At 36.8% G+C, this 23,461-nt stretch overlaps 1 protein-coding gene across 6 annotated transcripts in view; it reads left to right on the top strand.

Moving 5' to 3' along the window:
- The window catches only part of THADA (THADA armadillo repeat containing), a 324,964-nt gene that overhangs the window by 78,077 nt on the left and 223,426 nt on the right, over positions 1-23,461 (top strand). For all 6 annotated transcript variants that reach the window (XM_053890646.1, XM_053890645.1, XM_019465008.2 and 3 more), the window contains 4 exons: positions 2,730-2,862; positions 6,498-6,611; positions 10,717-10,839; positions 22,196-22,287. In XM_053890646.1, coding sequence (XP_053746621.1) covers positions 2,730-2,862; positions 6,498-6,611; positions 10,717-10,839; positions 22,196-22,287 — 462 coding nt within the window. The remainder of the gene's footprint in view (positions 1-2,729; positions 2,863-6,497; positions 6,612-10,716; positions 10,840-22,195; positions 22,288-23,461) is intronic.

Here is a 23,461-nt window from a genome sequence, read left to right as displayed (position 1 = left end):
ACCTCCGTGACTCCAGTTTTTTCGGATGACTAGATCACAAAAGATGACTTTTGCTTTGGTTTTCTTTTCTTTCTTTCTTTTTTTTTTTTTCTTTTCCCTGCCCACTCATTGTGGAGTATTTTAATCCAAATATGCTTAAAAGACTGTGAAGACTGAGCAATAGAAGACAGTAATCCATGACTATATCACTAGCACTTAACAGCTCTGGGGCATTTGGATTTCAGTTTTTGATTGGGCAACTGTGTGAGGATTATACCAAGCTGGCAATGTTAGTAATAAACTAGAAAACAATTCCGTGGAACTCAATGCATTTATCTTAATTTTTAAGAGGTATAAATCCAGTGATGAGAAGTAACTTCAACTCCTATAAATATAAAAGTGCAGGAGGACTATTTATATTATGAAAGATTTCAGACATTATATGAATGGATTATTTTTATTATGAGAAGTTTCAAATGTAAATTTTAAACATGTATAATACATAAACATAAAAAACATACCAAAATTTCAAACATACATGTATAAAAGTAGAGAGAATAGTAAAATGAACTGCGATTACCCATCACCCAGATAGATACAATATTTATCAGAGTTTTGCCACACTTGCTTCGTCTGTCCCCTTCTTGATGGCTTGCTGAACTGTTACAAAGTGCATTTCTGATTTGTATTTCCAGTCCTATGCACTCCTCTGTGCATCTCTAAACAATACGGACACTTTCTTCCACGTGCATAATGCCATTGACACGTCCTAGAAATAATTCTTTGGTGTCCTATAGTATCTAGTACATATAAATCTCTTCTATTATTTGAAAATACCTCTTTTACCTTTGTTTTTTTGTTCAAGCCAGCATCTAACCAAGGTTCACACTTTGTATTTGGTTGTTATGCCTTTGGATCTCTTTTAATCTCGTAGTTCAGATTGTGGATGGCTGGTTTTGGTGGCTGAGGGGGTGAGTGGGAAGAAGCAGGGGTGGGGTGAATTTTTTAAGCTATGCTAAAAGGAAACCTTTAAAATCACAGAGCATGCTGGCAGTAGGGAGATTTGATTGTAAAGTTTATGGCTGAAACAACGTATTTTTGAATGTTTATTTATTTATTTCGAGAGGGAGAGAACGTGTATGCATGCATGCACATGACCAGGAGAGGGACAGAGAGGGAGAGAGGGAGAGAGAGAATCCCAAGCAGGCTTAGTGCTGTTTGTGCAGAGCCAGACGTGCGGTTTGATCTCCCCAACTGTGAGATCATGACCTGAGCTGAAATCAAGAGTTGGGCACTCAAACAGACTGAGACATCCAGGTGCCTCTATGGCCAAAATATATTTTTAGGCCCCTGTCAAACTTTTAAAAATGTTTCCTATAGAGTAGTTTTTTTTTTTTTTAATTTTTAAAATGTTTATTTATTTTTGAGAGAGAGAGAAACAGAGTGTGAGTGGGGAAGGGACAGAGAGAGAGAGGGAGACAGAATCCAAAGAAGGCTCCAGGACCTGAGCTGTTAGCATGGAGCCTGATGCGGGGCTTGAACTCGTGAACCACACTAGATCATGACCTGAGCCAAAGTCCGATGCTTAACTGACTGAGCCACCCAGGCACCCCATAGAGTATTATTATTTATATATGATTTGTTTTATGCAAGACACAAACAACTAAATTTGAGTTACTATTTGGAATATTTAATTAGAAACTGAAGTTGTCAGGGCGCCTGGGTGGCTGAGTCAGTGAAGGGTCTGACTTCAGCTCAGGTCGTGATCTCATGGTCCATGGGTTCAAGCTCCACATCGGGCTCTATGCTGACAGATCAGAGCCTGGAGCCTGCTTCAGATTCTGTGTCTGTCTCTCTGCCCCTCCCCTGCTTGCACTCTGTCTCTCTCTCTGTCTCTCTCTCTCTCTCAAAAGTAAGTAAACATTAAAAAAAAAAAAAAAAGAAAAATCTTTCTGCAAAATGTTTTCCTCAATTTAAAAACAGAGTATTTTTTCTTTGGATTTCATCTCTTTATTTTCATATATTTACTTTAGTCAAATCCAGTTATGATCCTCCTAAAATAATTGTCTGTCTACCACTGAATATGCTATTTATTAGGATAATGTTATATGATCTGTTAAGGCATAAGGTTAAAAATTTTTATTAAAATTAAATATTCTTAAGCACAGCAGAGTAACACTTCATATAGTAGAGTGGAATCTCACCAACAGCAAAGTCCAAATAATCTAAAAATGTTTATACTAACCTGCTTTATTAATTTTCTGTAGGATTTGGTTGAAAATTTTGTGGGAGGCCACATTTTGAGAGACATGAAAATGATTATTAAGATATACCTTAAAATGTGTTTTCTTTGCATATAATCTCTGTAAAGACCGAACATAAGTTATAATAAAGTTATATTCTCTTTGTGTTTTGCAGTATAGATTATCTGTAAGAGTTTCATTAACCTTCATCAGAACATTTTGAGTATGAGTGTAAGCCATGGTATTAAAGCTTATTTTGCAGACAAGACACATGCTTTATATGCCTTTGTAAGAAATGGAATCTTTAGTAGCTTCAGACCTAGCTTAAGACCCATAATAAAGAGGAAGGTAAGTGAAAAGTAGAAAGGGAGACAAGTTTTAGTTTTCCTCCTTCCAAATATAAGGATATTTCTTCTTCTCTAACAATGTTAACGTGTATTAATAGTTCGTACTTTTATCTTTTGGTACCCGATTATTCCAAATGTTTGCTTCATCTATTCCTCTTAGGTGCCCCAATGTGAGTCTGCAAAAGCTGCCAGAACACTGGTTATGGAATGTTTTAGAGGAAATTAAATGCAGTGATCCCTCATCTAAACTCTGCGCTACAAGGCGCAGTGCCGGACTTCCTTTCTACATACAGGTACTTATCCACGGGACATAGCTGTCTGTCTGTCTTTTGATAATTTGTTTTATTTGTCTTTTGACGATCCCTTTGACATGTGAGGGAGCATATTGCATAAGAGATAGTTCTGGCTTTTATGTATGTGGCTTTGTTGCGTGTGTGGACAGTATGTTCCCATGACAGATCTGTTCTTGGAAGAAACCCTCTCTACAAAGTCAGTCTTGTAATGTGAACAGAGGGTGGTATGGATTTCCGCCTGTGTATTAAGTAGGCAGACATCACTGTGGCACATTCATGGCTCACTTCTAGGAAGTGTGCACGTTGCCTTTTTCTTTTTGAGTTAGAAAAAATAGTCTTCCTGTTATTTCAAGACCCTTAACACTTTCTCTGAAAGCAATAAGTATTAGCAATTTCTTTTCAATACGTCCATAAAATGTCCATGCGTAAAATAATTTTAATCCTAATGGTAGCTAACGTTTATAAATGGTTATTTGACATATATTAACTTATTTAATCTTTCTTCAAGCCCTATGAGATATGTCCTGTTATCATTTGTATACTACAGATGAGGAAACTGAGGCTGAGGAAAGTTAAGTGACTTGCCAAAAGCCCCAGAGATAGTGTGAGCAGGACTAAGACTGGAACCTTGGGCAGCCTGAATCCTGAACGACTCTACATGTGAAAATGGGTGTGTGGTAGTGCATTTTCTGTTTTTTAATGCAGAAGAAAGCATATTATACACACTGTTTTGCCCTTGCTTTTTTTCCACTTACTGTTTTACCTCAAAGATCATTGCGTATCAGCACACCCAGATATTGCTAGTTGATAGGAAGATATTTTATTTCCACAGTGTTGCAATTAAGAGGCTATCGTCCTCATGAATTCAACGAATAAAAACCAAAGTCCTCACAATATTAAATCAGACCCCAACCTGGAAGGTCTTTGTTTAATATTTAGTAAGATTCAGTCCAGGAATGATGGTGGTATAATAAAAGCAATGAAAATAAGTGCAACAAAGTGTTTTATTAGTGCCTCTACATTTTTTCCTTCTCTTTCTTACTCGTCAAATTTCCACAGTCATCATTTTGTGATGACAATGGACACCAACTTGCAGAGGTTGTTGATGTGATGCAGAGCTCATCGAAATGAAAACTCTCTGATCTGACCCATTCTGCATCAGTTTGGTTCATCTCCTGCCTGTACTTCATTTGGACCTCCTGTGTTTTTGCCTCACTTGAGGACAAATGTTAACATAGTAGCAAGGTCTAGTTGCATGTTTGTGCAGTGTGCTTATTCCACCTCTGGCTCCCGTCTAGTACTAAATATTGGTCATAGTGACAGAGCAGTTAGGACACATACTTTCTTTTTTTTATTTAATTTTTTTTAATTTTTTTTTTTTAACGTTTATTTATTTTTGAGACAGAGAGAGACAGAGCATGAACGGGGAAAGGGCAGAGAGAGAGGGAGACACAGAATCCGAAGCAGGCTCCAGGCTCTGAGCCATCAGCCCAGAGCCCGACGCGGGGCTCGAACTCACGGACCGGGAGATCGTGTCCTGAGCCGAAGTCGGCCGCCCAACCGACTGAGCCACCCAGGCGCCCCGATCTTTTTTTTAACTTTTTAAATGTTTATTTATTTTTGAGAGAGAGACACAGAGCGCAAGCAGGGGAGGGGCAGAGAGAGAGGGAGACAGAATCTGAAGCAGGCTCCAGCCTCTGAGCTGTCAGCACAGAGCCTGATGTGGGGTTCGAACTCACGAACCGAACCGCAAGATCATGACCTGAGCCAAAATCAGATGCTTAACTGACTGAGCCCCCCAAGCGCCCCAGGACATGTCCTTTTTTAGTCCATCCTTGGAAAGAATGTCATAACTATGCACACAACTCTTGGGGGTGGGGGGGGAGCCATGGCTCCAAGGAGACATTTCAGTAATTGCATGTAGCTTTTTTATTTATGTTAGTTGAGTAAAATCTAAATTATTAGAAAAATCTGTTCAGAGAGGCCCCCATCCCTCTTAGCATAACTTACCAATAAGTTATGTTCTCATGGAAACCTCTATTTAGTGTTAACTATGGAGAAAAACTGCCTACTTAGTTTATGAACTTATCTTTTGTACAGACAGATATAAAAATGCTTTGAGTGGTCATTAGGAAAATAGTATATATGTTTTATGAGCATAAATAGCATAAATATACTATAATAAATTTGTCTTTTTTTTTTTAAGTTTATTTATTTATTTTGAGAAAGAGACACAGAGAGAGAGAGAGCATGCATGAGCAGGAGAGGGGCAGGGAGAGAGAGAGAGAGAGGGAGAGGGAGAGAGAGAATCCCAAGCAGGCTCTGTACTGTCAGTGCAGAGCCCGATGTGGGGCTTGAACTCACAAAGTGTGAGACCGTGACCCGAGCCAAAATCAAGAGCTGGATGCTCAACTGACTGAGCCACCCAGGTGCTCCGATAAATATGTCTTTTAAACCTGGATCAGTTTGGTTCATCTCCTGGATGTGTTTACCTCTTTTATGGATTATAAAAGCTTCCAAAAAAGCTGAATAGCTTGAAACTTTCACTCTTGGGAACTACTAGCTATGCACAAATGAAATAACCACTGCTACTCCTAGCTCTATACAACCACTGATCTGTTTTCTGTGTCTACAGATTTGCCTTTTCTGGATATTTCATATAAATGGGATCATATACTGTGTGGTCTTTATGTCTTTCACTTCGCATGTTTTCAAAATCCATCCATGTTGTAGCATATATCAGTACTTCATTCCTTTTTATTGGCTCAGGTGGTTTGATATCCTATTTTTATGTTTAATGTATATTGGCAAAATGTTAGACACAAAGTAAATTAGCAGCTCTTGAAAATTCAAATATAGGACCCCTTTGGAGTTTGTAGTATTTCCTTTTGCTCCATGGACTTCCCAGTATTATGGTTTGATGGTCCTTCAGGTAGAGACTCTTTGGTAAAAAATTAAACAACTGATCAATCTCCAGGGAGTTTCTAAATCCTTGCAAGAAATTTAATCCACAGGTGTTTTTGTTTTTTAAGTAAAGAGGATTTTCTTGTTGATAAACTTGTTACAAAATCCGACTTGCTGGGGGCTCCTGGGTGGCTCAGTCAGTTGAGCGTCTGGACTTTTGGTTTCAGCTCAGGTCATGATCCCAGGATCGTGGGATCAAGCCCCACATCAGGCTCTTCACTGAGCGTGGAGCCTGCTTGAGGTTCTCTCTCTTCTCTGCCCCTCTCCCCCACTTGTGTACACGTGCACTCTCTGTCAAATTAAAAACAAAAAACAAAAAACAAAACCCAAAACTGACTTGCTTATTGTATCTGAGACCTGTCACATAGTTGTGGTCCTAGGAGAGTGCTCAGTAAGAACCATTCATTCAACCTTTTAGAATTGTATAGTTAACAAGCAAACTGGAAATGACCTTAGAGATGCCATGATATCACCATCACCTTATTTTACAGATGAAGAATCTGAGGGATGGAGAAGTTAAACTACTTGCCCAAGGCTGAATGGCTTAATTAACTTGCTTGATACCACATGTTTTCATAAGGGGATTTTTCATTTTGGGATTGATTCTAGGAACTAGAAATAAGTATATGTAAAACAATAGCTCAGTTAATTTTTGTCTTGTTTTTCCATAGGCACTATTGGCATCTGAACCGAAGAAAGGCAAAATGGATTTGTTGAAAATAACAATGAAAGAGTTAATCTCCTTGGCTGGGCCTACAGATGACTCACAGAGCACAGTCCCCCAGGTAATAATGGAAATACACAAAGACTGCTAGGAAGGCAGTGATTTTAAATCTTTGCTGTCCAAAAAAAAAGTATCTGCTAAAAAAAAGAAAGAAAAAGAAAAGTATTTGCTCTAGATATAGAATTATTGAAAATAGGGTGGGTATTTGAAGCTTGCTCTGGATGCTTTTGTTTTGTTGGCCTTTCCTGTCCACAAAATAAACCATTGCTTTAGTTGATCTATGTTAACCAAAATGACCTATTTTTAAACTTTGGTGAAAACATCCAACTAAAGGCATTTTATAATGCTACTCTGCCAGTTTTATTTCACATTTCTCCAATACCTGGCTAGCTTTAACCTCTTTTCATGTATTAGTCCTCTGAATTAATTCTGTGAATTGCCCATTGAAAGACTTTTTGGCTATCTTTAATTTGGTTATTTATCTTTATCTTTCAGGAGTTGGGTTTTTTTGGTTGTTTTAAAATGATTTTCCTGATAACAGTTCTTTTTGGTTGAGTTACACACCTCTTCTTCCAATCTGTGGCTTCTCTTTTCACTTTGCTTATGGTCTCTGTTATTGCATGGAAGTTTTAAATTTTAATAAAATGGAATATGCCGGCTTTTTCTTTTATGGTTTGTACATTCGGATCTTGTTTAATAAATACACCAAGGTCAGAACATATTTTGTATTTTCTTTTTAAAGTTTTAATTTTATTTCTCACATTTCTGTCTTTACACTATCTGTAATTCGTTTTTGTTTGTGTGTAAAATAAGAAAATAATTTTATTACCTTCCATTTGGATAATTAATATGCAAGTGTTTTTGATACAGTATATCCTTTCCCCTTGATTTATAGCACCCTTCTATCTCTGATATACTGTTCTTGTTGACATGCATGTCTGTTTGTGTGCTTTGTTTTATTGGTCTGTTATATTATCTCTGAGCCAAAAACTCTATTTTAATTACTATCTTTTCAATAACTTTTGGTATCTGGTAGGGTGAATTTCCCTTTTTTTCCTTTGCAATTATCCTGGCTATATTTTTTCCATTGCTCTTCCATATAAGTTATAGAATCAGCTTGCTAAGTTTAACAAAACCCCCTTTTGAATTTTTGTTGGAATTTAAATTTATTGATTTGTTTGGGGAAAATGACTCTGTGCTGAATATAAGCACAACAATAAGCAAAAAAATTAATTGCATTTATACACACCAGCAACATATAATACAATCCTTAAAATACTGTTTATAATCACTAGAAAAAATATAAAGTATGTAGAATTAAATCTCACAAAAGATCTATAAGACTTTTGTAGGAGATTATTTTTAAAAATAATGAAAGGGGTGCCCGGGTCGCTCTGTCAGTTGAGTGTCTGACTTTGGCTCAGGTCGTGATATCACTGTTCGTGGGTTCGAGCCCTGCATTGAGCTCTGTGCAGACAGCTCAAGAGCCTGAAGCATGCTTTGGATTCTGTGTCTCCCTCTCTTTCTGTCCCTCCCCCGCTCTCACTCTGTCTCTCAAAAATAAATAAACAGAATAAAAATTTTAAAATAATGAAAGACATAGAGAAAGAGCTGAATAAATGGAGAAAACTAGCCATGCTCATGGACTGGAAGATTTAAATTAAAAAAAAATTTTTTTTAATGTTTACTTATTTTTGAGAGTAAGAGAGAGAGAGAGAGAAAGAGACAGCATGAGTGGGAGAGGGGCAGAGAGAGAAGGAGACACAGAATCTGAAGCAGGCTTCAGGCTCTGAGCTATCAGCACAGAGCCTGATGCAGGGCTCGAACTCATGGACCGTGAGATCATGACCTGAGCCAAAGCCGGATGCTCAACTGACTGAGCCACCTAGGCACCCCTAGAAGATTTAAATATTAAAAAAGAAGTCATGTCAGCTATTGTGTATTACAACTAATGACTTGTCTGTAAATCTTTTGGATTTTCTTTATGGATAATCATATCCTCAGTAAATAATGCTAAATTTGTTTTACCTTTCTAATTCTTATTCATAAAATATTTTTCTTATTCTGCTGGCTGGAACTTGTAGTATGATTTGTATAGCAATAGAAATAGCAGTTATCCCTATGTGATTGCTGATATTTGCTGTAGGTTTAAATCTGTCATATAGCTCATTAAGGAAATCACATTTCCTTGAATGCTTTCAAGTATCTTTTGAGATAAATGTCTTCTTCTCGAATTTGCAAATAATCATGAATATACTTATTTTTGATCCAATACCATCTTTGCGTATGGAATCCTAACCCACAACTTTGACATGGTGAATTGTTTTTACACATTGCTAGATTTCCTTAAAATCTTTTAAAAAATATTTTTTGCGTATTTTCACTGGGTTCATGAGATTGACCTGTGGTTTTTCTTTTTCATGCTGTACCTGTCCTTATTTTTTATGTAAAATTTTTTATTGAATTATAACATATACAAAGACATATAGAAATCATATCTGTACAACAATAAAGTTTCACGAGGTGAACATACTGGTGTAACTAGCAAGAGACAGAACATTTTAACACCTCAAAGCCTCCTCACGCTCCTTCTAATCAGTACCTTTTCCCCAAGGGTAACTACTAGCCTAACTTTAACACCTTAGTTTTAGTTCTACCTGGTTTTTTTAAGTTTTAAATAAACGAAAACATACCATTATGTACTCTTTTGATGTGGTTTCTTTTGACCAACATTATGTTTATATTATCCATCCAAGTTGTAATTTATTTATTTTTGTTGCTATATGATATTATATAATTTATTCATTCTTCTGCTGATGACCATTTGGGTTGGTTTTTATTTTGGGTTATTAAGAATAGTACTTTTAAGAACATTCTTGTACATGCCTAATGGTGAACATATATATATTTCTTTTCGGTAGATACCTACGAGTGTTTTTGGGGTATGTTGTATATTAAGCTTTAATAGAAATTACCATTTTCCCAAAGTAGTTGTCCTTACTTTTCTAGCCAAGCTGTGCTAGACTGGTAAAATAAATTTGGGAGTCTTCTCTTCTCCAAATAGTTTATATAAATTGGGATTATCTATTCTTTGAATATTTGGTAGAATTCATCTATAAATTCATGTGGGTCAATATTTTGGTAATTGTTGTAGTTATTATATTGGATTTGTTTTTTTGTTTTTGGTCTTTGGGTAGGATTTTTATCTATTGATTTCCTTTATGTAATGATAAACATCTATTTGTTTTGATACATTCTATTTCCTGGGAAATTGTTCATTTTGTCTAATTTTTCAAATCGATTTGGGTAGCATTATTCACAGTAGTATTTTTGCTTTATTCTCTGTAGTATCTGTAGTCATATCATCCTTGGTATTCATGATACTGCTTGTTTTCTTCTCTCTCTTCTTGGTTGGCCAGAGGTTTGTTTCTATTTCAAAGAATCAGCTTTAGGTTTTGGTAATGGTCTTGGTTATGTCATTGCTTTTTTCAAAATTTTCTGCTCTTTTAAATTTTCTTTCTCTTTTCTAACTTATTGTTCTTTGTCATCTGAATTGGACACTGAGAATATTCATTTTTAGTCTTTTTTTCTTTATAGAAGCATGTAAGGCATGCATTTTTTTTTTTTTTTTTAAGTTCCACTTACATTGCATCTCAAAATGTTGATGTGTAGCACCTTGGTTATTGGTCAGCCCTAAATGTTAATTTTTTTTCCTTTGACCACTTTTTTTTAAAAAATAAAGTATCAGTTTTAAAAGTATTTAAAGAAATCAGTTTCTGACTTAGTTCCACTGTGATCAGAACATAATATGTACAATTTTAATTATTTGGTATTTGTTGAGATTTTATTTGTGGCTAGGTTTTAAGTCATTTAAAAAAATAAATGTTTCATGTGTACTTGAAAAGAACGTGTTGTCTCTATTTGTTAGGTGCAGGATTCTGCATATGTCCATTGAATCAAACTTTTTAGTTGCACTGTTTAAATCTTTTAAAAAATTGATTTATCAGATAATTGTATTTTATCAAAATCTGCTATTTCATTTGTGGATTATTTATTTCTTCTCAAATTCAGTAATATTTTTATTTTGAGGTTATGTTATTGAATGTGTACAGATTTAGAATTACCAGGGTCTTCAACCACATCTAATTTTTAGCTTTTTATTCTAGGTTCATGCTTTAAATATCCTTAGAGCCTTGTTCAGAGATACACGTCTGGGAGAAAATATTATTCCATATGTGGCTGATGGAGCTAAGGCTGCAATTCTAGGCTTTACATCACCAGTCTGGGCAGTAAGTGCTTTTGCCATTTTTTTTTCATTGACTTAATTATACTTCCGAGTAGGTTTTAATAAGCTACTATTTATCTTCTTTGTTGGCTTTTTAGCCATAATTATTTGTTTTCTTATTTAAGTGATTGCCTTAGGGGTTTTAGCATGTATCTTTAGCATCACTGTCCACCCTCAAGTGATACCGTATCACTTCATTTGAAGTGTAAGAACCTAATGATACATATTTCCTTTTCTCTCCTCCCAATCTTTGTGCTTTTATTAGTTTATGTATGTTATAAACCCACACTACATTGTTATTATTTTTGTTTAAACTGTCACTTATCTCTTTTTCAAAATTTATCATGTTAACCATTTTAAAATATACAGTTCAGGGGTGCCTGGGTGGCTCAGTCGGTTGAGCACCTGACCGGCTCAGGTCATGATCTCATGGTTCCTGAGTTTGAACCCCACGTTGGGCTCTGTGCTGACACCTAAGAGCCTGGAACCTGTTTCAGATTCTGTGTCTCCCTCTCTCTCTGCCCCTCCTCCTCTCACATTCTGTCTCTCTCTCTCTCAAAAATAAATAAACATTAAAAAGTAAATAAATAAAAATAAAATATACAGTTCAGTGGCACGAGGTACATTTGCAGTGTTGTGCAGTCATCACCACTATCCATTCTCAGAACTTTTTCATCACCCTAAACAGAAGCTCTGTATCTGTTAAACAGTCACTCCTCACTTCCTTGGTGAGGTACTCCCTGCCCCAGGGAACCTCTGTTCTACTTTCCAGGCTCTATGAATTTGCCTGTTGTAGGTACCTCATATAAGTGAAATTACAGAATTTTTGTCCTTTTGTATCTGGATTATTTCATTTAGTGTAGTGTTTTCAAGGTTTATCCATGTTGTAGCCTGTGTTATTATTTCGTTCCTTTTTAAGGCTGAATGGTACTCTGTTGTATGTATATAGGACATTTTGTTTATCCATTCATCTGTTGATAAACATTTAGGGGGTTTTTTGGCTATCATGAATAATGCTGCTCTAATTGAGAGTCAGTATTTTGTAGTGTAGCCAAAGGCACAGACTTCCAAGGTAAAGAGGAATCCTCAAGGTTGCCAACTTCTGCCTGGAAAATTGTGCATCTTCCTGTAAGAGAGATACAAGTCTGAAATCCTGTCTAGGAGCATTGCCTAACTACTCCTGAGGACACAGTGTTTACCTTTTGCATTTACAGGAAGCAGAGCAATACCTGTGTACCTTCAGTAGAGTCATAGAGGTAGGAATGGGGCTTTACCATCCGGAAAACTAGAGATCATAAAACTGATTGCCAGCAATATCAATATTGTTTTCGATACGTCGTAAATTCAAGATGAACAAAGAAATGCTTTTAGAGGGTGAAACCTGGTGACTTTTCCAACATTTTAGCAAAACTGAAAGTATCAAAAATGAGTGCCTTATTTTAAAAAAAATCTTTTTTGAGCCCTTTTGAAATAGTAACACATATACTGCAGAAAATTAGAAAATAAAGAAAAGCATAGAAAGAAAAGTAAAAGTCACCTGTTTAACCGCCATAGAGATGATAATCATTATTAGCATTCTGATGTATTTTCTGCCTTTTTTTAACGTGGGTTTCAAATGTAGTACTCAGATACACACATATATCCACAAAAGACTGCATTCACATATATAAGTGCTCATGTGTAGTTTTATGTGGTGGGGGGGGATATTCCTTACTAACACTGGTGATGAAGGGATCTTTTTGGTTCTATTCAGTTTGCTGTACTTGAGAAAATAAACATCATAGCTCTAATGATCAGTACTGTGACTTTAATATATTGATTGTTAGCCTTTTTTTCTTATAAAAACTTAATCTAAGATATGCCAAAATTATAAATCAACATAATCAATGAACATGAAGAGGGCTTCATTTTAGGACAATTGAAATGTATAACAGTTTAAAACAACCTACCACAGCATTCTCTGTTGAAGTCATTTACAGAGTGGTTTTTCCTGAATGCATGTGAAATGTGGTTTAATTTACTGAAACCTAATTTGTGCACATCTTTTCAAGAATATATCTTGTGCCTAAATGTGACTACATTTGTACTTTGGACCTAACTGTTTTTCCATGTTGCAGAGGAAAACACAAGTAAAATTAACTTAATTTTAATTTTGCAGTAAAGGAATGTTTTCCAACAAGCATTCATGTATAATTTTATTTTTTGTTTACAGATTCCTCAATCCTATGTATTGAGACCATACAAATTTTTTGATCTTTGCCATCCCTTGTGCATTTTTAAAATACAGGGGAAAGGTATTGTAAACAGATTAGCATTAAGCACATCTACTGTGTTGCAGATGATATGTTAAACACTAGAAATACAAGGATAAATAAGACATGATCATAATGATGTCTGTTTTATTGAGGATTTTCTGTGTGCCTGGCATCATTTACCTTGATAATCTCAGTTAATGCTCAGAACAGCCTTGCAAAGTAGATTCTGTTATTACAGTCATTTACAGAAAAGGAAAACAAGGCTCAGGAAGGCAAAATAACTTTGTGTAAGAACACACAACTATTATCTGTCTGACTCCAGAATCTGGGCTATTATAGGGGAAAGTTTTTGGTGTTAGAGGAATACAGAGAAGGTTCATTTTACCTACCTTATAGGTTTTTGGCCCTGTTACTTAGGAAACAGAGCTGGAACTATATTCTAGGTGCTAAGGTTTTATTGAGTGGCACAAATCCAAAGCAGCAGGAATGAAGGAAAAAGGGAAGGTGAGACAAGGAAAGAGGAAAGACATTATTACTAAGCAGGCCTTGACTTTGCAGGAAAACCAAGCTAGTCGTCTGGTCATGTGATACATCTTCTAACCGGGCCATGTGAAACTACCACCTCTTGGAACAGTTCCATCTCCTCTCTCTTACTGGCCAAAGATTAACCGTTGGGGCACATGTTGGCATAACCTTTGGGCAACTGCAAGAGAAGGCAGTTCCCATGCCCTGTGATACAGTGTCTCATCTGAGTCTGGAAATGTCCGGATGTTCTACAGCCTCTATGGGTATAATTGGAACAGACCTCGGGTTTCAAATTGTGGCTCCTACTGCTGTTGAAAAATCCTTCATGAGAGAGTTTCACAGTAGGGGAGTGATGGCATCTGATTGATGCAGTTAAAAATGGAGACTCAATTGTAAGGTGGCAAGAGAGAAGGAGGAAGACTAATCAGGAAGCTGTTGTAATAGTTTTGCCAAGTCATGATGATGGCTCAGAATGGAAAACTATTAGTAAAAATGGTGATATGTGATGATCTTTGACATGTATTTTGGAGATGAAGCTAGTTAAGTTAAAAATATAGGTGAGAGTAATTTATAGTTCCATACACACACACACACACACACACACACACACACACACACACTGAGGTATTTCTGAGCATTCCCTTTTTTTTTAGTTCAGTGACTGGAAAACCTGATCTTCTTTCCCTGCATCGTCACACTGTCATTGCAGGGCAGGTAACTCGTCTTTCCAGCTTGCCCAGAAACTCTACCGAGTATGCCATTTTGGCATCCTACTAAGACCCACACTGAGTTTATATTTCTATCTGGTATGTCTTTAGTTGCTTACCTCAGGCCAGCTCTGGCCCAGAGGGGGAAAAGGAGTCTTTCGGATCTTCCCAGTAGCACAGCCATGTATACTTTGTGCCTCTGTTGGCACCAGCATGTCCAGGCTCTCTGATAGTTGTGAGTTTGCCCCAAGGTTGCCAGGCTGAAGACTGTGTGGTGCTTAAACCTAGCCATGCTCTACATTACACTGCATGCCTTGGCATGGAGCTTTACTCACAGGAAAGTACTTAAAAAGAAAATAAAAAGATCATGCAGGGGCGCCTGGGTGGCTCAGTTGGTTAAGCGTCTGACTTTGGCTCAGGTCATGATCTCATGGTCAGTGGGTTTATGCCCCGTGTTGGGCTCTGTGCTGACAGCTCAGAGCCTGGAGCCTGCTTCGGATTCTGTGTCTCCCTCTTTCCACCCCTCCCCCTCTCACGCTCTGGTCTGTCTCCCTGTCTCTCAAAAATAAATAAACATTAAAAAATTTTTTTAAACAAGTCTTGCATAGGTGGTATATGGATGGGTGGAAGTTCTGTCTCTTCCTTTGTCTCACTCTTTTGGAACGAGGTCACCATGAACTCCAGAACTTGGCTGGCCCTCCCCTTAATCATAGGCCCAGAAATCTCAGTACAGCTTTCCTGGATTACAGATGAGGGATTTATGACCTAAAGTTTTAAGTGTCTTCTTCAAAGTCACATGGCTAAGAAGTGATGAAAGGCAAATTAGAACCAAATCTCATTTCATTTTTTTCACAGAGTATTTCTTTCTACTATAAACTGGTACCATGTACACTACACAAAATATTTTATATTGTATGCAGATCCCATTGTCAGGGATGTGACCGTCTATTAAGGGTGAAGGTGTATGGTGTATAAATGACTATACCACTTAGTGATTGCACATAATAGGCTGTGCATTTATATTTTAAAACTATTGGTCAAGGGGGCATTTATGTTATATAAGTAAAGCCATACATATATAAGAAAAATGTATTGTCTACACATAAACATATATACATGCATGCACACTTCTACAGACTCTCTCTCTCTCTTTCCCCCCGCCTCTCTCTCTCTCTCTCTCTCTCTCTCTCTCTCTCTCTCTCTCTCTCTCTCACACACACACACACACACACACACACACTGCTTTGTGAAACCTAATTTTCTTTTCCTTTGCCTAACCCTCCTATATTTTACACAAGACTGTATGGTTAGCCTTTTCATGCTAGAAAGGAAAAAAAAAGTATATATACTTAATGAAAAGAAGGGAAAAACTGATAGCAGTTGTCAGTTTGTAGCTGAATATCAAATCTTTATCAACACTGTGTTCAGGGCTTGATGGGGAAGGAGGTAAGAAAACAGGAAGGTTTTCTGGTATTTTCCTTATGATAAGAATTGACTATAGCTGAAGTTATTTGGCAACCATTCTGTTCTCTCCATTTTTAACTTTACTACTTTTTTCTGTTGTTACTCTCTTTTTTTACTTGTATTCTCCTTGATCCATCCTTCCCAAATAGGACATGTTTTCATTGTCGTTACTATGATGATCTTTCCAAAATATATTAGTGCTGATAATGACCTTTTTCATTACCCACATGGATATATCATTGATGCATATTCGTATCTACTAACAATGATTTAGGAGTTGGTAATGCAGTTTGTCAGTCATCACCTCTCCTTCAATTGTACTTCTATGTACTTTCCCTCCTTAATTAGCTTTATAGTGGAGAAGGCCAGAAAATATGGATGAAATATTGGAAAATGAAAGGAGTACTTTACACAGATGTCCTGGAACTATTATACTACCTACAGCACAGAAACATAGGGACGCTCTTCTGTCTTAAGTAACAAGTAGTGTCTTCCATGCTAGTTATTTTGGTCTATATTTACAGTAATTGTTTTTAATGTTGTGCTATATTACTTCTACACATTTAGAATATAGAGTATATATTTTCAACATATGAAAATCAATATAGTACCCCCTATGAATAGACTAGTGGATAAAACCATATGGTCATTTAAGCAGATGCGGAAATCCCAACACCATTTCTTGTTATAAATACTCAATAAAGTACGAATGGAGGGGAACTTTCTCAACCTGACAATGGGTATCAATGGAAAACCCATAGCTAATAACATACTCAATGGTGAAAGACTAAAAAAAGCTTTCCTCCTAAGATCAGGAATAGGACAAGGGTATCAACTCTGGCACATCTGTTCAACATTGTACTAGAAGTTGTAGGTAGGGCAGTTAGACAAGAATAAGAAATAAAAATCAGCAAGATTAGAAAGAAAGATGCAAAACTATCGCTATTTTTCAGTGATGTAATCATATACAGTATATAGAAAATCCTAAGAACACACACACACACAACCATTAATTAATTAACCATTAACAAACAAATTCATCAAGGTTGTAGGATACAAGAGTAACATACAAAAGTCAATTGTAGTTTTATAGACTAGCAATGAATAATCCAAAAATGAAATTAAAGGGGCACCTGCATGTCTCAGTTGGTTAGTTAGGTGTCTGACTCTGGCTCAGGTCGTGATCTCATGATTCATGAATTCGAGCACTGCATCGGGCTCTGTGCTGACAGCCCAGAGCCTGGAGCCTGCTTCAGATTCTGTGTCTCCCTGTCTCTCTGAGCATCCCCTGCTCGCACACGGTCTCTCTCTCTCTCTCTCAAATATAAATAAACATTAAAAAAATGAAATTAAGAAAACAATTCCATTTGTAATAGCCTCAAAGGGAATAAAATACTTAGGAATACATTTAACAAAAGAAGTGTAAGACTTGTACACTGAAAATTACAAAACATTTTTGAAAGAAATTGAAAAAGGTCTAATAAATGGAAAGATATTTCATGTTCATGGACTGGAAGACTTCATTAATATTGTTAAGATGGCAATACTCCCCAAATTGATCTGCAGATACAATACAGTCTCTGTTAAAATCCTATTGGAGTTTTTTGCAGAAATTGACAAAGTGATTGTAAAATTCAGATGCAAATGCAAGGGACTCAGACTAGCCAAAACAATCTTGAAAAAAAAACAACAGAGGACTCACATGCCCAAATTTTGAAACTTACAATAAAGGCAACAGTAATCAAGATAATGTGGTACTGGCATAGGAAAGACATTTATAAATCAATACAATAGAATTAAGTGTCCAGAAATAAAACCTAACATTTAGTAAAAAGGACATTTCAGTGGGGGAAAGAATAGTCTGTTCAGCAAATGGTACCAGGACAGCTGCATATATACCTGTAAAAGAATGAATTTGCATCCTATCTTATACCATATTAAAAAATTTCAAAATAGATCAAACTCCTTAATTAATTAATTAATTAAGTAATTTTTAGAGAGAGAGAGAGAGCACATGAGCAGGGGAGAGGGGAGGGACGGAGAGAGAGAGAGAGAGAGAGAGAGAGAGAGAGAGAGAGTCAGAGTCTTAAGAGGCTCCACGCTGAGCAGAAGCCCCTCGTGAGAGAGAGAGAGAGAGAGAGAGAGAGAGAGAGAGAGAGAGAGTCTTAAGAGGCTCCACGCTGAGCAGAAGCCCCTCGTGGATGAGGGGCTGGATCCCACAACCCTGGGATCATGACCTGAGCTAAAATCAAGAGTCAATCGATTGAACCATCCAGGTGCCACAATGATGAAACTTTTAGAAGAAAATATTAACTGTCAATCTTTGTGACCTTGGATTAGGTAACAGTTTCTTAGATATGATACTTAAAGCATAAGCAGCAAAAGAAGAATGTTAGACTTGATCAAAATTTAAAATGCCAGTGTTTCAAAGGATACCACCAAGAAAATGAAAAGACAACTGACTGGGAGAAAATATCTGCAAATCATGTATCTGATATTTGGTTAGCATATAAAATGTATAAAGAACTCTTAAAACTCAATGATAAAAAGGCAAACTGGTTAAAAATTGGGCAAAGAACTTGAATACCTTTCTCCAGAAAAGGTACGTAAATGTACAATAAGCACATGAAAAGATGCTTAACATCATTAATCACTAGGGAAATGCAAATCAAAATCGTAGTAAGATACCATTTCACACCCACTTAGAATAGTTACAATAAAAAAGATGGACAGTAACAGTTATTGGGGAGCATTTGGAGAATTGGTGAAATCAGAACCCTCATACAGTGCCGGTGCAAATGTAAAATGGTACTACCTCTTTGTCAGGTTCTCAAAAGGTTAACGTAGAGTTACGGTTACCAATGGGAGAGTATGCATTGTGTGAATGGAGGTCTTGGGTCTTGGGTTCCCCACAAAAGATTTATGTGAGGATCCACACTTGAATAAAGATAGCCAGAAGGAAAGTGGCAAGCACAAAGCAGTTTATCAAGAACATTACACTCTTGAAGTGAGAGAGTGGACAGGCCCAGAGGTGGCAACTGTACTGGGGTTAGGAGTGTCTTTTTATGTTTGTGTAGGTTATGGGTCATAGCTAGGGTTGTCTCCAGCTGAGGTTGTTTCCAGTCATCTAAAGTACTCCTACTTGTTGGGAGGGGTAGTTTTTGACCCTACAGGGTTCTTGCCAGAACTGTCAAGACCATCTTCTGCCACAGGGGTGGGCAGGGAGGTGGGTCAACACCGCAAGGTAAATATAATGAGGCCATATGTTACCATGGGGTAGAGGTTGAGGATGAGAGTGCATGTTCTGCACCTGTGGCTCTTGGTCTGTAAGCCCTAGGGTGTTGGAAGCCACAAAGTCAGGATGTTGTGCCCTCAGGCTTCTAATGTGTTGCCTCTTTATCACTGCCTTTGCCTCCAGCTCATGTCTAACTAACTGCCTACTCTTTCTACCATATGGCTCAGCAATACCATTTCTATGTATATACCCAAAAGAAATGAAAACACGTTCAGGCAACAACTCGTATATGAGTGTTCATAGCATCATTATCCATACTAGCCAGAAAATGGAAACAACCCCAATGTTCGTCAAATGATGAGTGGATTTAAAAATGTGGTATATCCATACAATGGCATATTATTTGGCCATGAAAAGGGATTACATACTGATACATGTTACAACATGAGTGAACTTTGAGAGCAGCTAAGCTAGACAAAAGAGGCTGCATGTTACGTCATCACGTGCATATGAAATGTCCAGAATAGGTAAATCCATAGAGACAGAAAGTAGATTAGTGTTTGCCTAGTGTGGGAGGGTGCGTGATGACTACTAATGTGTATAGGGTTTCATTTTGCAGTGATGAAAATATTGTAGCATTAGGTAGTGGTGGTAGTTTCCTATGTTGCGAATGTAGTAAAAACCACTGAATAGTTAGTACCCTTTAACGTGGTGAATTTTATGGTATGTGGATCATATCTGAGTAGAAGGAAAATTAATTTTATTAATGGCTTAAAAGATCATGATTTGGTGACTTTTGGGGGCTGCCATGGCATGAACCCATTACCCTGCAAACTGGTAAATTTATGGAAATGATTCTGTAGTAACCGAGTAACAGGGTAATCAAAGAGCTGATGAAGGAAAACTTTATTTTTCTGAAAAGTATAGCTAATTAATGGTAGAATATCAATCACCATTTTGCTACACCTACTGGAATAGGCAATGACGATTATTGGCTGCTAATGAGGGAACTTGATAATGAATGAATCAGAGTACTACTACTGGAACCCTCAGATCCATCTTAATATTACAGAAAGACTGTCTCCTGCGTCTAGCCCATGGAATCACACAAAGGGGTTTTCTTTCTGGGGGTACCCATTCACTTTGTAAAACAGTCGTCTAAGTTTTGATTAAGGGCAGGCATCCTCTTTCATCTCCAGGAACTCCTGTTTTAGCTTTTGCATCTACACTACATCTAACAGCTTTTCTTAGAAAGTTTTGTTCAGGGCAGAATGGAATTTGTGCTCCTGTTTTTCTTTTTATGTTTTTGTGTGATTCCTGAGAGGAGACAGGGTTTTTATGTGACTTCATCAAGTCATCTTAAACCCAAGAGTCTTTGAGCACTAAGTCAACAGATGAGGTAAGAGATAATCAAGATCTGAGATAGGCCAGAGGCCATGTTGACAGTGTAACAGGATAGATTTGTTGTTCGGGGATATTGGTTAGGGCACATAGTAGTGTCTTCATGAATGTTTGTTGACTGTGGAATGAACATAAGTGAATTTATCCAATTTTAGGGTTTTATTGCAATATTGTTATAAATTATACCACTTTGGTGTGAATTATAGTCTACTTTTAGAGTTACCATGCATGAATTGAGTCAGTCTTGGGCTTCTAGAGGAGAGGTTGCAAACCGATGGCTGATAGGTCAAATCTAGCCTACAACTGTGTTTTATTTGGCCTCCTCAGTGGTTTTTTTTTTCCCCCCCTTTAATCTGTTGCCAACATTTCAAAATAATGGATTTCACATAAAAACTGGGTTTTCTGGCTTCTCTTAAAAAAGCAGATCTGGCAACACTGGGCTTACATTCCCTCATGCTACTCAGTGAAAGCTGAATAGTGACTGCATTAGACATAGTCCTGTGCTGCTCCTGTCACTCACTGGTTCCTGTGGACATCTGAGTTTGTGACCCCTACTGTAGTGGTTTTAGAGGGCTATTTTCTAAGTCTTAGTCTAAGTCTAAAAGTGTTACTTTGAATTACCTTTCCTCTTATGTTGCTGTTTAAACATACCACATGATTATGACACCTATCTCATTAGAATGTAGGCTCTGTGTTGGCTGTAAGTGTGTCTTCTATTTCTAGATATTCTCCATGATGCTGGTATAGTGCCTTACATATTGTAGGGAAGTCAGTACGTATTTATACATCTCTGCTCGGATTTGGCAAGGTAATTGAGGAAGCCCAATATGCCGTGGCATTCAGACATTAACACATTTTTTTTGTGATGTTTATTTATTTTTGAGAGAGAGAAAGAGAGTGAGCATGCATACGCGTGCACACAGAGGAGGGGAGAGGGAGAGAGGGAGACAGAGGATGCAAAGAAGGCTCTGTGCTGACGGCAGACAGTCCGACGTGGGGCTTGAACTCAGGAACCGCGAGATTTTATGACCTGAGCCAAAGTTGGACGCTTAACCAACTGAGCCACCCAGGTGCCCCAAGACATGTTTATAATCCAGCAAAACAACATCTTGACACACTGGTTTAGAATAGAGATATCTATTATTATCATTTTGGAGAAATGATTTATGTTTATTAATGATAGTTTCATCCTCTTATTTTTATCAACCCGTTGTCTCAGATAATTTTAGGGTTAAAATTTATTAGATTACTACATTGTAGGGTTAATAAACAACATTTTGGATATTAAATATTTTCTTGGCCATCTTAATAATGTGGATTGAGTTAGGTCTTATGAATATATCCCATAGGTAAATGGGATATCCCATAGGTAAATATATCCCATACAGAAAATGAATGGAAAGAGCTGAGCTCTTTAAGGGGATAATCATTGTCAGAAAGGATATGGGAAAATGAATTTTTTTAAAAGAAAGTGTTATTTGATGATACAAGTACAAAGAGATATTGAAAACAATTGGTGGTAATGTTAGAAGTATAGGCAAGGGCCGTGTTATGTGCGTGTGGTTGGATTGCGGAGCTTAATGTAAGAGGAAGTCATGGAGTCAGTTACTATGTAGTTTTTGAAAATTATTTCATGAACACAAACCATATTTTGTTTAGCCCCACACTAGCCAGTTGGGTAATGACTTTGAATATCAAGTTTGAACATTGTACATGTTGGTTTCATGCCATGTACATTTCTTAATCCTTATTGTGCGTTTATTTTTACATTAGGTGAGAAATTCATCCACACTTCTTTTCAGTACCTTGATCACAAGAATATTTGGAGTTAAAAGGGGAAAGGATGAACTTTCCAAAAAAAATAGGTAAGCTTCATCTAACGCTAACTTTACTTTTTACAAAATATTGTCCTGGCCAAAAATAATTTTTGGAAATTTGCTTACTTTTATGGATTCATCTAGAGCATAAAACTATTAAAATACTATAGTAAATTAACCTAAGCTGCCAAATTCTAACCTCTTGGGCAAAAATACCTACTGTTTAATAAGTGGACCTTTCAAAGCAACAAAAATATGGCAAGGTAGCATGGGCTGAAATGTCGAGCTGGTTTCTCAGTGCAATAGCTAAAGTATTTTTTTGTTTTCTTTGCATCCTCAGGTATTCCTTTAGTGTCCTAAATTGTTTCTTCTTGATGTTTTAACCACGTACTAACTTGTGTAGTATCTTTACTTTTGTAGCTGGAAGTTTAAATGTTTGTGATACACCCATCAGAGCATGTCCCAGATTATTTTTGCGTTAAACTCTGCAGCCAAGGGGAGCAGTTCCAGGTAGATGTTGGCCACATGGAGTAAACAGTGCTTTTTACTTTTTAGGGCTTTAGTGTTACAGTTTTTTTTTTTAAGATGTTTTACTCTTAAGATTTTTTTTTTTTTTAATGTCTGGGAAGAAACCTATAGAAACACTTTGACAATGGGTTGTATCTTTAGATACAATGCACAAGTTCCGTTTGTTGGTTTTAAAGAAGAGAAGTTTTGAATAACTGTTTCTTTAGCCTTTAGGATTTGATGGGAGTCTAGCGGCTTGCAAGGTCGGACACTAGATGTCACTGTCGCTGCATGTGTAATTACTTTCTCAACTTCATTCAGGATCCAATTAGGCCCAGTGCTTTCTCTTAAGGATCTGAAGATAACCCTGGCCATGTTCCTCTCCTCCCTAAAAAGGCTGATTATCACATTTTTAATTTAGGTTTTAAGCTGTTATTTGTTAAAATATTTTCTTGTGATGGAAGTGAGTTTTAGGAATTAGAAAATATGGAATAATTTTATGATGTACTGTTGGTAAGTCTAAAGAAACCTACAGATAGTTCTGAATTGTCATTTAAATTGCTATTTATTGCCCTATGAAATTCAATAAATATTTAAAAAGAAGGCAACTGGCTATAAGTATGAATCCTCAGAGTATATTCAGGAAATACCAGAGAGTTTTGTTTTTTCTAATCAAGTTGTATTTTTAAAATAATGCTAACATTATTCCTTTGAA

The sequence above is a fragment of the Panthera pardus genome, unplaced genomic scaffold, assembly GCF_024362965.1.
Source record: "Panthera pardus isolate Hobbes unplaced genomic scaffold, ASM2436296v1 HiC_scaffold_25, whole genome shotgun sequence".
In the NCBI taxonomy this organism is placed as follows: Eukaryota; Metazoa; Chordata; class Mammalia; order Carnivora; family Felidae; genus Panthera; species Panthera pardus.
Note: the sequence above shows the minus strand (reverse complement) of the source record. Positions and strands in the feature narration are given on the sequence as shown.